At 42.4% G+C, this 12,200-nt stretch overlaps 2 protein-coding genes across 2 annotated transcripts; one reads left to right on the top strand and one right to left on the bottom strand.

Moving 5' to 3' along the window:
• Positions 1-331: 331 nt before the first annotated feature.
• On the bottom strand, positions 332-6,892 carry LOC124194254 (calcium-independent protein kinase C-like). Its single transcript, XM_046588356.1, has 13 exons — positions 6,284-6,892; positions 6,121-6,172; positions 5,884-6,055; positions 5,779-5,810; positions 5,626-5,708; positions 5,416-5,548; positions 5,215-5,345; positions 4,126-4,249; positions 3,591-4,030; positions 3,366-3,520; positions 2,968-3,295; positions 2,751-2,897; positions 332-2,658 (listed from the first exon to the last, which is right to left on the bottom strand). Exons 1-13 carry the CDS (start codon positions 6,632-6,634, stop codon positions 2,494-2,496), a joined length of 2,313 nt encoding a protein of 770 aa, XP_046444312.1. The 5' UTR covers positions 6,635-6,892; the 3' UTR covers positions 332-2,493.
• Positions 6,893-7,303: 411 nt separating this feature from the next.
• Positions 7,304-9,112, top strand: LOC124194255 (39S ribosomal protein L37, mitochondrial-like). Its single transcript, XM_046588357.1, has 6 exons — positions 7,304-7,596; positions 7,660-7,902; positions 7,974-8,093; positions 8,162-8,466; positions 8,535-8,686; positions 8,773-9,112. Exons 1-6 carry the CDS (start codon positions 7,406-7,408, stop codon positions 9,037-9,039), a joined length of 1,278 nt encoding a protein of 425 aa, XP_046444313.1. The 5' UTR covers positions 7,304-7,405; the 3' UTR covers positions 9,040-9,112.
• Positions 9,113-12,200: the final 3,088 nt, after the last annotated feature.

Genomic DNA, 12,200 nt, shown 5'->3' on the forward strand with positions numbered 1-12,200 from the left:
ACGTTGTCTAACTTCTAAAATCCCTATTTTCGTCTGTCATTTGTTTTTACATTTCGAAATCGAAAAAACGTAAAAATTGAAATCGCTAAAATGTACACATACAACTGAACGTTAGAAAACAAATAACAGCCTGATCAAAATAAAAAGGTAATTCTTAGCATCACCAATTCACCACCACAAAAGAGTAAGCTAGTAGTATTCTGTATATCATATCCAAAGGTCCCAACTAGTTTCCCGAAACATATAAGTTACTACGTAGCATGTGAATGCCCGTGTTATTGTGTCCATCCAATTGGCTAATAGCAGTACAATGAAGAAAGAAGGACACAGGTGGCGAACATACAGACTTTGTTCCAAATTCCAGGAATTTTCGCAGTTCCATATTTTCCATACAAAGCAAAAAAAAAAAAAATAATAATAATAATAATAATAATAAATAAATAAAGGGAAAAAATGGAAACAATAAAATGGAAATAAAAAACAAAATGAAGAAGAGAATGATTCTGACTAGCCATGCAGAAAGGAGAGAGCGACGAAAAAAAAAAATTTAATTGTAACAAAGCAACAGGGACCAAGGGCGCACTCTCCTTAGATTGCGCTCTCGTATATAAACGAAAAATCTGGGTGGATGAGAGAGATAGAGAGGATGAGAGGCAGATAAATAAAGACAAGACAGCATTTTTAATAATAATAATAACGATTGCATTGCGGAGGAAGGAGGGAAAATGATCGAGGGAGAGTGTTCCATCGTTTTCACTTCATCCAGATGAGATGACAGAGAGATAAAAAGAGTTTCGGTTAGTTTGAGAGCCAGAAAAAAAAGAGAACGAAAGAGAAATTATGAACCCAGTTATTTCCGTGGTGAAAATAAAATAAATAAGGATATCCAACATCATATTTAAATCCGTAACACGACGACCAATGAGAGGAAACTGACCAACACATTTTGTGAGACGAGGGGTCGAGAAACGAAACAACAAAAACGTAGGGAAGAAGGGTAATAAATGAGGCGCAGAGGAAAAGGTCGGAATCGAATACAATGCCATCCGAAAGAATCCATTAATCAAGAATCGTGAAAAAGCCAACGCACGCTATTCCTCAATGGGATCATCGATACATTTTTCTAACGCGGTGGTTGGGCATAGTAATTAAAAAATTAAGAGAGACAGAGAGGAAACGCTGGGAGAACGAGAGAGCGAATAATTTCCGGAACGAAATCAAGACATAATAGAAAATGGGGGGGAAACAGGAGGGCAGCATCAAATGGCAGTCGAACTTTGTGGCCAATGAGAAAAGAAAGAAAACGAAACATTATCTTTAATCGAGAAAAGAACGAGGAACGTCCACACGCTCTGTTCATAGCGAAAAACAGACCCTTCAGAAAAAAAAAATGTGCGTTGTTAATCGTGCGCGAGCAGTTTCCTCACTTCAGTCATTTTTCCTTCTTTTTTTTTTTCAAATTTCAATCAAACTTTGTGATTCCTCAACACATTAAAAAATAAGCCAATCAGAGAGCTCATAGCTGAGAGATGGCTGAAAAGCAACAACAACTCCGACCGAGTTGGATCAAATTCAGTTACACAACTTTTTCGTCCGACTCGAAACTAAACTCATTCGCTGATGTAAACTCTTCTGCTCCGAGAGAAAAAAAAAACAATCAACAAAGATTAATGTAAAGAGGGTTTGTGATGGAAACTCAAGACAACACAAAACGGCTAAGAGACTTGCACCTAACGAAAGAGAGAGAACAAAAAAATTAAAAAACAAACAAACAAAGACTTTTGCAACAACATACAGAGAGATGGAGCGGTAGAACCAAAACAAATGACTGAAACAGCTTGGGAACCAAAATAAGAGTGAGGCAGGGGATAAGGGCCAGATAAATTGCACGCGAGTTTCTTTCCTCCTTGCCTACACGAGAGGAGGGAGGTGTCAACAGACCTATAGTTGTTTTATAGAAGAGAAAAGAAATTTGAAGAGATGGAGAGAAAGAACACGAGAGATTAAATACTTGCTATCTTCGCTGGTTTAACGAATATTCTTTGGCATTGAGAGCGAAACGTGCAGCCATTTTTTCCTTTTTTTTTAGTATGTTGCTGTTAAGTTTTTTTTGTCATCAAGAAAAGGGAGGAGATTTGGAGTGGGGGGGAAAGAGAGCATAAAATGAGAGTATTATTTAATTTTTTTTTTGTGTGTTTTGTTTTTAATAAATGACCCTCTTTGGATGGCAAACTCAACCAAAAAAATCCAAGGTTTTTTTTTCTTTTTCTTATCGCTTTCCTCTGTGAAATAAATGCTATAGAGGTGTTAGGCCGCGAGCTGAAAACATCAGCTCAATTACAAGGAGGGCGGGAAGAAGGGATAACTAAAGGTAAACCAAAAAAGAAAAGGTGGGATCATGGTGGGTGACATTTTCTTGTGCGATTTTTGTTTCGACCGTTTCCCTTTTTGTTTTAGTTTTGTTTTTGTCCCAAATTTTGTTTTTTTTGTTCCTTAGGCCGACAACAAGCGGTGTGGGATGTAATCGGGATTGACGAAAGAGAATCCGCGGAATTCATCCTGATTGATGGCTCGGACAACTTCGTGGTTAATGGGTGTCAAGATGGGATCTTCCTTGGTGAATTCACTGTCGAAATTCAGGGCGTCTCTTCGGCTTTTCTGTAAGAGGCAAACACAAGATTTGAATCAGAAAAGTGGAAAGAAATTAAACTAGACGTAAAAATGGGAAAAAAGGACGGATAAATGCTCACGATTTTGGGTCGGAATGGCGGCTTAACTTTCCTAGCCTCCAAAGACTCCCAATCGATATCTTTGAAGAACGGATGGATTCTGATGGCCGCTTCGGCGCCTTGGCTTCCCACACAACCTAGTCGTCTCGACGGGTTTTTCGTCATAAACTGTTAATGAGAGGATGAAGGCGATTAAATGGAGCTCAAAGATTTGATTGTTTAATCCATTTTGAGTTACCCCTTTTAGAATGGAGACGGCCTCTTTGGACAGCCAGACTGGGTAAAGAACGTCATCGTGCAAAATCGATTCAAAGAGGTCATCCTCGTTGTCGGCTTCGAATGGAGGTTGCCCGGCCATCATTTCGTACATGAGCACTCCCAGGGCCCACCAATCGACCGTTGCTCCGTACGGCAGCTCCTGAAGGATCTCGGGAGCAATATAGTCGGGTGTGCCACAGAACGTGTTAGTGGTAACATTGTCGACAATGCCCTCTTTGCACATGCCAAAATCGGCTATTTTACAATGACCTTCGCTGTCCAGCAAAATGTTGTCCAATTTCAGATCACTAAAATGAAACGAAAACATGATGAGTCGTCTGTAGAAAACGATTCGAAATCTCATAGCAAATGGCGTACCGATAGATGACACCATGACGGTGAAGAAACTGCAAGGCTAGCGTCACCTCGGCCGCGTAAAATCGAGCCCGAGGCTCGTCAAATTTGCGGACTCTTTGGATTTGGAACATCAAATCACCCCCGTTGACGTACTCCATGACAAAAAACAAACGGTCCTGCAAAGAGAATCGAAAATTTCTTGTTAGCATTTCCTTGGAGATGGTCGACGTTAGCCGATGGGCGTACCTTGGTTTGATAGCAAGAGTGCAGGGCAGTGAGAAAAGGGTGTTTAGCCGACAGAGCAAGAATGCGCTTTTCTGTCATTGTGCATTCGACATCGTCGTCTTGCAGAATCACGTCCTTCTTGAGCACCTTAACGGCGTAGACTTCGTCGGTACCCTTTAACTCGGCCAGCATCACTTTGCCAAAACTTCCTTTCCCGAGAACCTTGATGAAATGAAATTCATCCAATCCAATTTTCTTGCCGTCCCGGCTTCCGCGATCAATCAACGTATCTAATGCCGACTGTTTTGCAGCGGCAGCGTGCTTCGTGTCCTTGTGCTCCTTCATCTTCTCGTTCAATTTCTCATTCATGGCGTGCTGGGCAAGAATCCGCAACTTCATCTCTTCCTCCTGATCGGGACGGGCGGAAGAGCGGTCAGTGTCGCTGCACTCGGAGCTCGAACCTGTTTTTACAGTTTGTGATGCGAACAATAATTCGTCAGAATGTTAATGAGGAAGCTCCCAGTTGAAATTCAGGCTTTTGAGGTCAATAACATACCGCTTATGGCAGAACTGCCCAAACCAGATGAACCCATCTCGTCCGATTCCATAATTGGTAGCGAGGCAGCAGACATCATTGAAGAACAGCTTCCACCACTCCCAGTCGATTCAATGATGGAAGCCTTTGAGAAAAACAAACGAAAACATTGTTTTGTGGGTTGGAAACAATAATGATTCATCGTAATAACGAAAGCAGAAAGAATCCTTCGACGTTCAATTGTACAACATTTTGCTTCGCTTCGGGCAACTATTAATTTACCGGGCAATGAAACTGAAAAGAAATCGATTTGCGATTCTTGTTGGTTGTTGGAAATTACCGCAAAATATTGACGATGTCACTTTTTTTTACTATAAAATCTTATGCTGTCGTTTTAGTAGTGGCATATCTAATGCAAGTAAATAGTAGAAGATAATTCCAAGCTCTTTGTTCAATTGAAATGTACAGGGAAAAAGCTGTGCTCCGTGAGAGAATGTTGATGGAATCCCACCAGATGAGGGCTAACGACGGCATCAAATGATGTAACATTACACACTATTATCACTGTAGCAATTCCCCGAAATATAACTTGAAATTTATTCGCACTTGGGGATGATGTCAATACTGAACTATTAGTACTTTGAAAGAAAATTCCAATGTCTCAATGGCAGCACAGAAAGACACAACACGCCAGCGTTTAAGTAAAAATGTGAATTCAACAGTTTGTGGACACTTCTTTAATATAAATAGATGTAGGTCGATTGCTATACAGATTCCGCTCTTAACATTCCACCCAAACAAACATCCAGATTAATTCAATTGGGAAATACCACAAAATTGTGTAAAAGGAAGAAGCTTGAAAGGTCAACTGCCGACATCCGGCAACCCATGACCGTTTTTTTTTAATTCTTATTCACAAATCACATGGCGCACTGTGAGTTCCGGGTTACCGGCTATCGGCTGTATCAAGGTTCAAACGGCAATCCCACACACTCATTGGAAAATCCCACCCATTTCTTTAGCGTTTACCCAATGTGGAAGCCTTGGATTACCAACTGTATTTAGTATTTCCAAGCAAGTAGAGCTCAGCTGAAAATGAAAATAATTTACCTTTTTCTTCCGTTGATTGATCTTTGTGTTGACGCCAATGGCGTTGAGAATCTCAGCCATTTCTTTGGTGTTGATACCGCAGTTGTTTGCTACATTCTTTTGACATCGTTTGTGGACGTTCATGTTGCATGCTATCATATAAACACAGACGTGTGATGTAATAAAACTATCTATGATGTAAACAAACATTCCCATATTTACCTTGACATTGGAGGCCCTGTTTTATAAGACCGTAGAGTAAAGAACCGCAGTGATCGCAGAAAGTGAATCGCTTATAGTTATGTACAACAAAACGGTGTGGCACATTCAAACTGAATCGTTGACCGATGGCCGGCTGTAGAGTCAAACAAAGAAAATACAGCTCCGTTAGAAATGAGAAAAGATTTGAAATGCAATAAATTGTTTCAAAACCTCTTCTTGGGTGGTGTCTTTGATTCCTGGGCAGCGAGTGACTACAAGCTCGTGGCAACGTTTGTGCACAACACAAGTACAAACTGGATTTACAAAAACAAAAGGGAATAAGTTTGAATTCTATGAAATGTCGAAATTTGCCAATTGTTTTACCTTGGCACTGGTATCCTTGCTTGCCAAGCCCCCTGTTGATATGAAAGAAAGCAAATTGTTTTATGGTTTAAGATTACTGACGTTCACGAGCAAGATTTTAATTACCAGATGAAGTCTCTGCAGTGAGAACAAAAAGTTGGCTGTCGTAAAAAAGTGGCCATGAATTTATGGCCGTTAACTTGGTGAACTCGGCGACGCATGGCTCCACGCCGTCGGTTTAAACCCTGCCGTTCCTTAAATTCGCGCGGCTTCTCGTTGCTAGTGCTTCCACACGCATCTGTTGAAATAGAGGAGAACAAAGTTTATAAAAAGTATGAGTGTTGGTAAAGTAGAGAAAGTCACCTTGTTCGAGGTCAACAACCAAGTGGATCTTTCCTTGTGGTTCCAAATTCACCTAAGAAATCAAATTTAGTTTCAAATTCATTCTCAGAAATTTGCTTTACAGAGGGGAAGTTGATTTCAAGCACAATGAGAGCAAAGGAAGTTCACCGAAAACTGAACTCACCCAAATGTCAGAATTTGCATCTTTGGTGATGTTAATCAACTCATCAAATGAGATGCTGCAATTTGCGACAAAATCATCTGGTGGTATGGCTGCATCATGAAAAACAGTGAGGCCTAAGTTGGTGCCTGATTGAACCTCTGACTGGAAGGTCTCATTCCACGTAGGGCAAAAGGTCTTCTGTTTAGTGGTGGTCCGATGGACATGGACCTCATCAATGTCAATAAAGACATAAGGATCCATGGTGTTTTCCACCAGTTTCCCGGCCAACCCAACATTATGACGGCGTTGGAAATCCGTCGGCCTCAAGTCCACTGCTTCGACCAGTTTCACTTTCAACGTCCCAGTAAACATTGGGGAGCGGTGAGAGTACGAATCAGTGAGACGAACCTATAACGAAGAAACCTAATTACACTTGAACAGTCCAAAAAAAACTTCCCGTGGTTTTGAATACGCCCAGATGGCGGGGAACAGTAGAAGGTTCTTTAAACTGCAGAAGTTTAGTTATTCGACAATAATAATAACAGAAACTGAGCCTTCCCTCCCCAAAGTCCTTAGACGTCACGGAAAGAAAACTGAGTCGGCCATTACGTACTGACAGCCAACATTACTAGATGGGACCGCTGAGGGGAAATTACGCTATGTACTGCTTTCGCACTGCCACCTGACGACTAATTCCTGCGATTTCGTAAGGTGGTAAGGATACGACTCACAGTGCTGGTTCTTCATTTTTTTCTATGTGTCATCGTTCCAGAACTAGCTGCTAGGTGGCCACTTTTCCCGAGAGGCACAACTTTTAACAAGGTGCGCACCTGTTTTATCCGCTGACAGCTCCAGCGTTGTTAAATTTATGAATTCTTTCTCCTATGGTTTGTTTTTACGATTGAAACTATTCAATTGTATGTTTGATAAGATTAAATCTTTTGAATATGAATAAAAAAGTGAAATTAGTTTATTTTCCTAGTGTATTATTACAGATTACAAAAAAATATTACTTACTTTGCTACACCAACAAAATGACAACTTCAACTCATGTCGTCTGCTCTGCAGTTCACATTAGGTTTTCCCTGTAATAATATTTAGATTCGCAGCAATTTTCGATTTTTCAACGAATAAAATTCAAAAATGAGGCTTACTGCCGTCGTGTATAGTACGCACATAGGAAATGCTTTCAGGCAAGTTTGGAAAGTCCAACAAAAAAGGAAAATCCTTGAATATGGAGTGAAAGAAAAACTAGAAGCCAAAGGCCTGCAGGTCGTCGATGCAGTCGAGTTTCTAAATCTAAAGCGCCCGGTTCCATCCATCCTACCACAACTGTAATGTTATCTCATATCTCATGTAATGGTCATGCACTAAATTTAACTATTTTTCTCCTGTAGAAAATCTCAACCTGATGAGAAACTTATTGATGATTTTTTACTACCTAAATCTCTGAAAAAAAATCACACACATCCAGATTGGCACGATGAACCTGGTCATGTCTACCACGATCACTGTTGGCTGTTCACAGGACTTCAAGAAGCTCAGCATATTTCAAAAACTTTCGTTTCTAACAACTTGCCAGATAGGATAACATCATTCAAGTCAAAGCTCCCTGAGGAAGTTCATAAACAAATGCAGCAGTAAGTTTCTTTGCTTCTTTTTTTTTGCCTTAGGATAATTCTTTTATTCCCATTTCTTTTTCTCTATCAAGGGCCATCTTAAACGCGCATGTATTAGATGCGTTACAAGTGAAACTTCCAAAAGATATCGATATCAAGAGACCGGGATGGAATTACCCCCGTGTTTATGGGCTACCACGATGGAGGCGAAAGTATTATAGATTAGCAACTGCATTTCTAAAACGCAATTTATTTCTACATGTCATTCGCTTGATTACAGTGTGCAGCTCATCAGCAAAATGTTCCACACTGCTGACTCGACTTTGGCCGGCCAGAACATTGACGTGACTCAACAACAGTTCACATCCCAAATTATGATCAGGGCACCATTGACCCTGGAAGGAAGGCCGAGTGTGTTTGAAGCGAGGCAAAACACGCTGGTGTTTGGCAAGAAACCGTTGCAGCCGTACCTCGATGGAGAAGTGAAAGCTGAACAGCTCTCGAAACCCCTGCCAGACATCTATCCACTAAACCGAACCATCAGTCTACACGTAAAGAATATCTATCGGATGGAACACAAATTCCGTGAGTTTGTCGCCACTAAGCTTATTGATGCATCAAACATTGATTCTTGACTGTGCGATATTTGACAGCCGTCCGGCAAGGGGCTCCGTTCGATCGACTCACAATGGGCGTTTTTTACATCAACAAACCTTTCATTAAGACCAGCGGCACTCAACTCGAAGCCCGTCTCTTGCTCCATGCCTTCACTGTGGCCGCAGCTCACGCCCAGCAACTCTACGGAGTAAGATTATTTCTTTTTTGAGCCAATCACTATGAAAATGTTTTTGGTGGACGACTTTATTTTTACTGGACGTTGTTCAATTGCAGAAAGACGTCAAGGACTTGCCTGAGCCGGTAACCATCAACTGTATGCAAACGGACAGCCGCAACTTTTACTTTGCCTGTTTCCAGTTGCACTCGCTGGACTTGGATAGCAGTAAAGCGACTAGCAACTTGTTCTGGATCGAAGATGCCCAGCCCATGTTTACCAAATGTGACTACGTTGATAACCAGCCTGTACTGGAGGGTTACAACCCTCAAGTGCTGGAGACTCTAATGGCTTTGTACAAAAGTCAAATGACGGCGGCGGTTTGAAGAGCATCTTGAATCTGCCAAACTTTGCCTCTGCCCTTCTAGTGAAATACAAAATGAAACTTTGAGACATAAAGCAACTCTTGTGGCATTTCCCAACCCCACTTTAGAGCCGCCGTGAGCCATCAAAATCCAGTAGCGCTACCGAAATCAGTTTGCCCAGTAATTATTTTGTCCAAGTTTGAAACGAGAGAGAAAGTCCATATCGAATCGTCTTCCCCCAAAAAGGAAAAGTGGCGACAGAGTGTCGCCACCCAAGTTTGGGTGACGAAGCAAATCAGCGGCCATGATGAACGATGCACGGATCCACCACCACCACCACATAACAAGGGGATGGGGTTTCATTTAGCGGAAGCGGACGACTACTACTACTGGCTACCGGCTGAGACTGCAGTTGAGCGATAACAAGGAGGGGCTTCCCCTTACTTCTTTTCTCCTTCCTTCCTTCAAGGAGTGTATGATGAGAGGCGAAAAATAGTGGAGCGGAGAGAGAACGTAAAAATCATTCCTTATTCCAGCGGATTTCTTGATTAATCCCCGCGAGAGGAGGATACGCGCCGTGGCGAATGAGAAAGATGCTGTTTCTCTCCGGCTCTCTCTGCTGCTGCTGCTGCTGCCCGGCTGTGTGTATCCACACATACATATATGCCGTGCAATGTTGGAAAAGAAGAAGAAGAAGAAGAGCGGCAGGCGGCCGCCGCCAGGGAGAAGTTGGATAATACAGGCGAACACCGTGAGAGAGAGAGAGCCGTTCGCTCCTCCTGCTTATACGACGGAGTAGTCCTTCTCCTCCTGTTATCTGTAAGCAAAAGCTCTCTCTTATGTGTGTGTATATCGACCGGTTGCAATCGATATAGCCTCTCTATATACTATTCTATGCTTTACTATGTCTATATACTACACCACTAGTCTACTAGTTTACTCCGGTGCGTGATAACATGACAAGCAAGAGGAAGAAGAAGAAGAAGAAAAGCAAAGTCCCACCGTAACCACCCCACCCCACCCTTTATGATTACGTACCTTCTTCTTATTATTATTCTTTTGGCTTGGCTCTTCTTCCTTTTTATATTCCGTGTCGCTTCGGTTACACGGTCGCATTTCTCCTTTCTTCTTTTTCAATCCGTTGTGTATTCTTCTACCCCCCTCTCACCCTTTTTTCTTATTTTGAAAAAAGGTTCCATCCAATTCTTTTTTTTTTCTATGTGTGTGTGTGTGTGTGTCTCATTTTCAATTGGATTCTTAACAAATGTGCTCCTCCTATCCGGACGAGTGCCTCTTCAACTTCAACACGTATTCACTCAGACACGCAGCACTGAGCACTCTCATCGTCCGGCGCATCCCCCCCAACAAGGGCCAGCAGTCGCCATCATCCAGCTGAATGCAATAGGCAGCGAAATAAAAAAAAAACTCGCAAGGAAGAAATAATAAAAAGAAAAAGCCGTTCCGATGGGGGGTGGTCCTTTTCTTTTTGTTATTATTGTCATTTTGGCGTGTTTGTCTTGGCAGCCGTTTTCAGCAATAGACAGCAGACTGTCTCTCTCTCTCTCTTTCTCGGCTCCTATTTCTTCGTGTCGTGTCTATCATGTGGTGATGAGGGCCCCTATCCAACAACTCATCTATTACTGCAGTGTAGACTGGTCTTGTAGTGAGGGGGGAGGGCTATGCGGAAGCGGATATTACCAGTGAAAAGAAACGTCGTCCAAACGGCTTTCTATACACTCGTTTGCCCGAGGATTTTGTTATTGTCCAAAACAACAGTGGGTTGCATGTGCGTGCATGTGCTGTAGCTAGCGAGTGTAGAGCCGAGCCCGACTATATACTACACCACTAGACAATGTCTGCCTAATCTATTGGCCTACATATCGTCTGCGCCCTGATATATAATAAGAGCAAGTGCAGCCGGGAAAATCTCCAAAGAAATGATTGATCAACGAACGCCATCTTCTCTACATCTGCTTGGTGTGTGTGTATATTTTCGAGAAAATTCCTTTGAAGTTATTCTGCACGGTGAACTCGGGTCGAGAGACTTTCACTTTTGCCTTTGTCACATTTTTTTTACTCCGACTCGCCTTTTTGGCTAATTATATACTGACAGACTCTCAAGACTGCGAAGCGAGTCGGGGGAGGAGGTCTGATGGCCAGCCAAGAAATGACGAATATATAAAGACGCTCTCTCCATGATGAAAGACTCGAGCGATTCCAATGCCAAAAGTTTTAAAATAGGCCTATAGAGAGTACGCTAATAAAAGAAGAAGAAACGTCAATCAAAATGATAAAAGTCGATCGACGGTTAAATGGGAATTGATGAAGAAGAAGATGAAGAAAACCCAAACTAATGGCGGCTGGGCGGCTGGGAGAAAAAGGAGGAGGTGCTCTAGCGAGACTAACTAGATACGAATTGGAAAGCCGACTCGATGGCGGCCGATGAGTAACCTGTCTGTCGTCTTTAAGGACCCGGTGTACACACACACACACATGAGGAGGCAACGACGGTGGCCGCCGGCAATCGAGTACCAGGGATACACGTCCAGGGATCAAACGATCCCGATGTTCACTGCCCTGGAAACTGCCGGGAAGTCACCCAGGAGATGTATTTACAGTACACTACGGCTATGTAATTACTATACAGTCGGATCTATTTTTCCTGTTTCAATTTAAAAGAGAAAACGCACTGGGCAGGGATTCAGACTAAACTACTATCTGGGCGCTCCCATCAACAAGAAACTGTCTAAAAAGGACGGCGATTTCTTTCGAATGTGTTGTATACAAAATAAAAAATGTAGCAAATCAAACCCAAACAAATAGACACCAGAAAAACTCAACCGCAGGGAAATGATTGAACTGTGAATGGCAGGACACTCCTCCTACCCTATATGTATATAAATATAGACACCCCCCACCTGTGGCGCCAGTGATTTAGAGAGCGGAGAAACAGGAAGAAGAAGACGTTGTTGGAAATGAGAGAGACGCCCCAGTGCAGTGCAAAAAAGAGGAGAAGAAAAAAAGAGAGTAGCAGCAGCAGCAGCAGCAGTACAATCAAAACTTGGCGGAGGTGGAAGTATAGCGGCGTCGGTGGGTGTGTCGCCATGGGACGTCGGGACGGGCGTGCGTCGCGCGGCTGATGTCGAGAGAGTAACAGCAGAGAGAAGAAGGTCTCTACTACT

Source organism: Daphnia pulex, chromosome 5 (genome assembly GCF_021134715.1).
Source record: "Daphnia pulex isolate KAP4 chromosome 5, ASM2113471v1".
NCBI lineage: Eukaryota > Metazoa > Arthropoda > Branchiopoda > Diplostraca > Daphniidae > Daphnia > Daphnia pulex.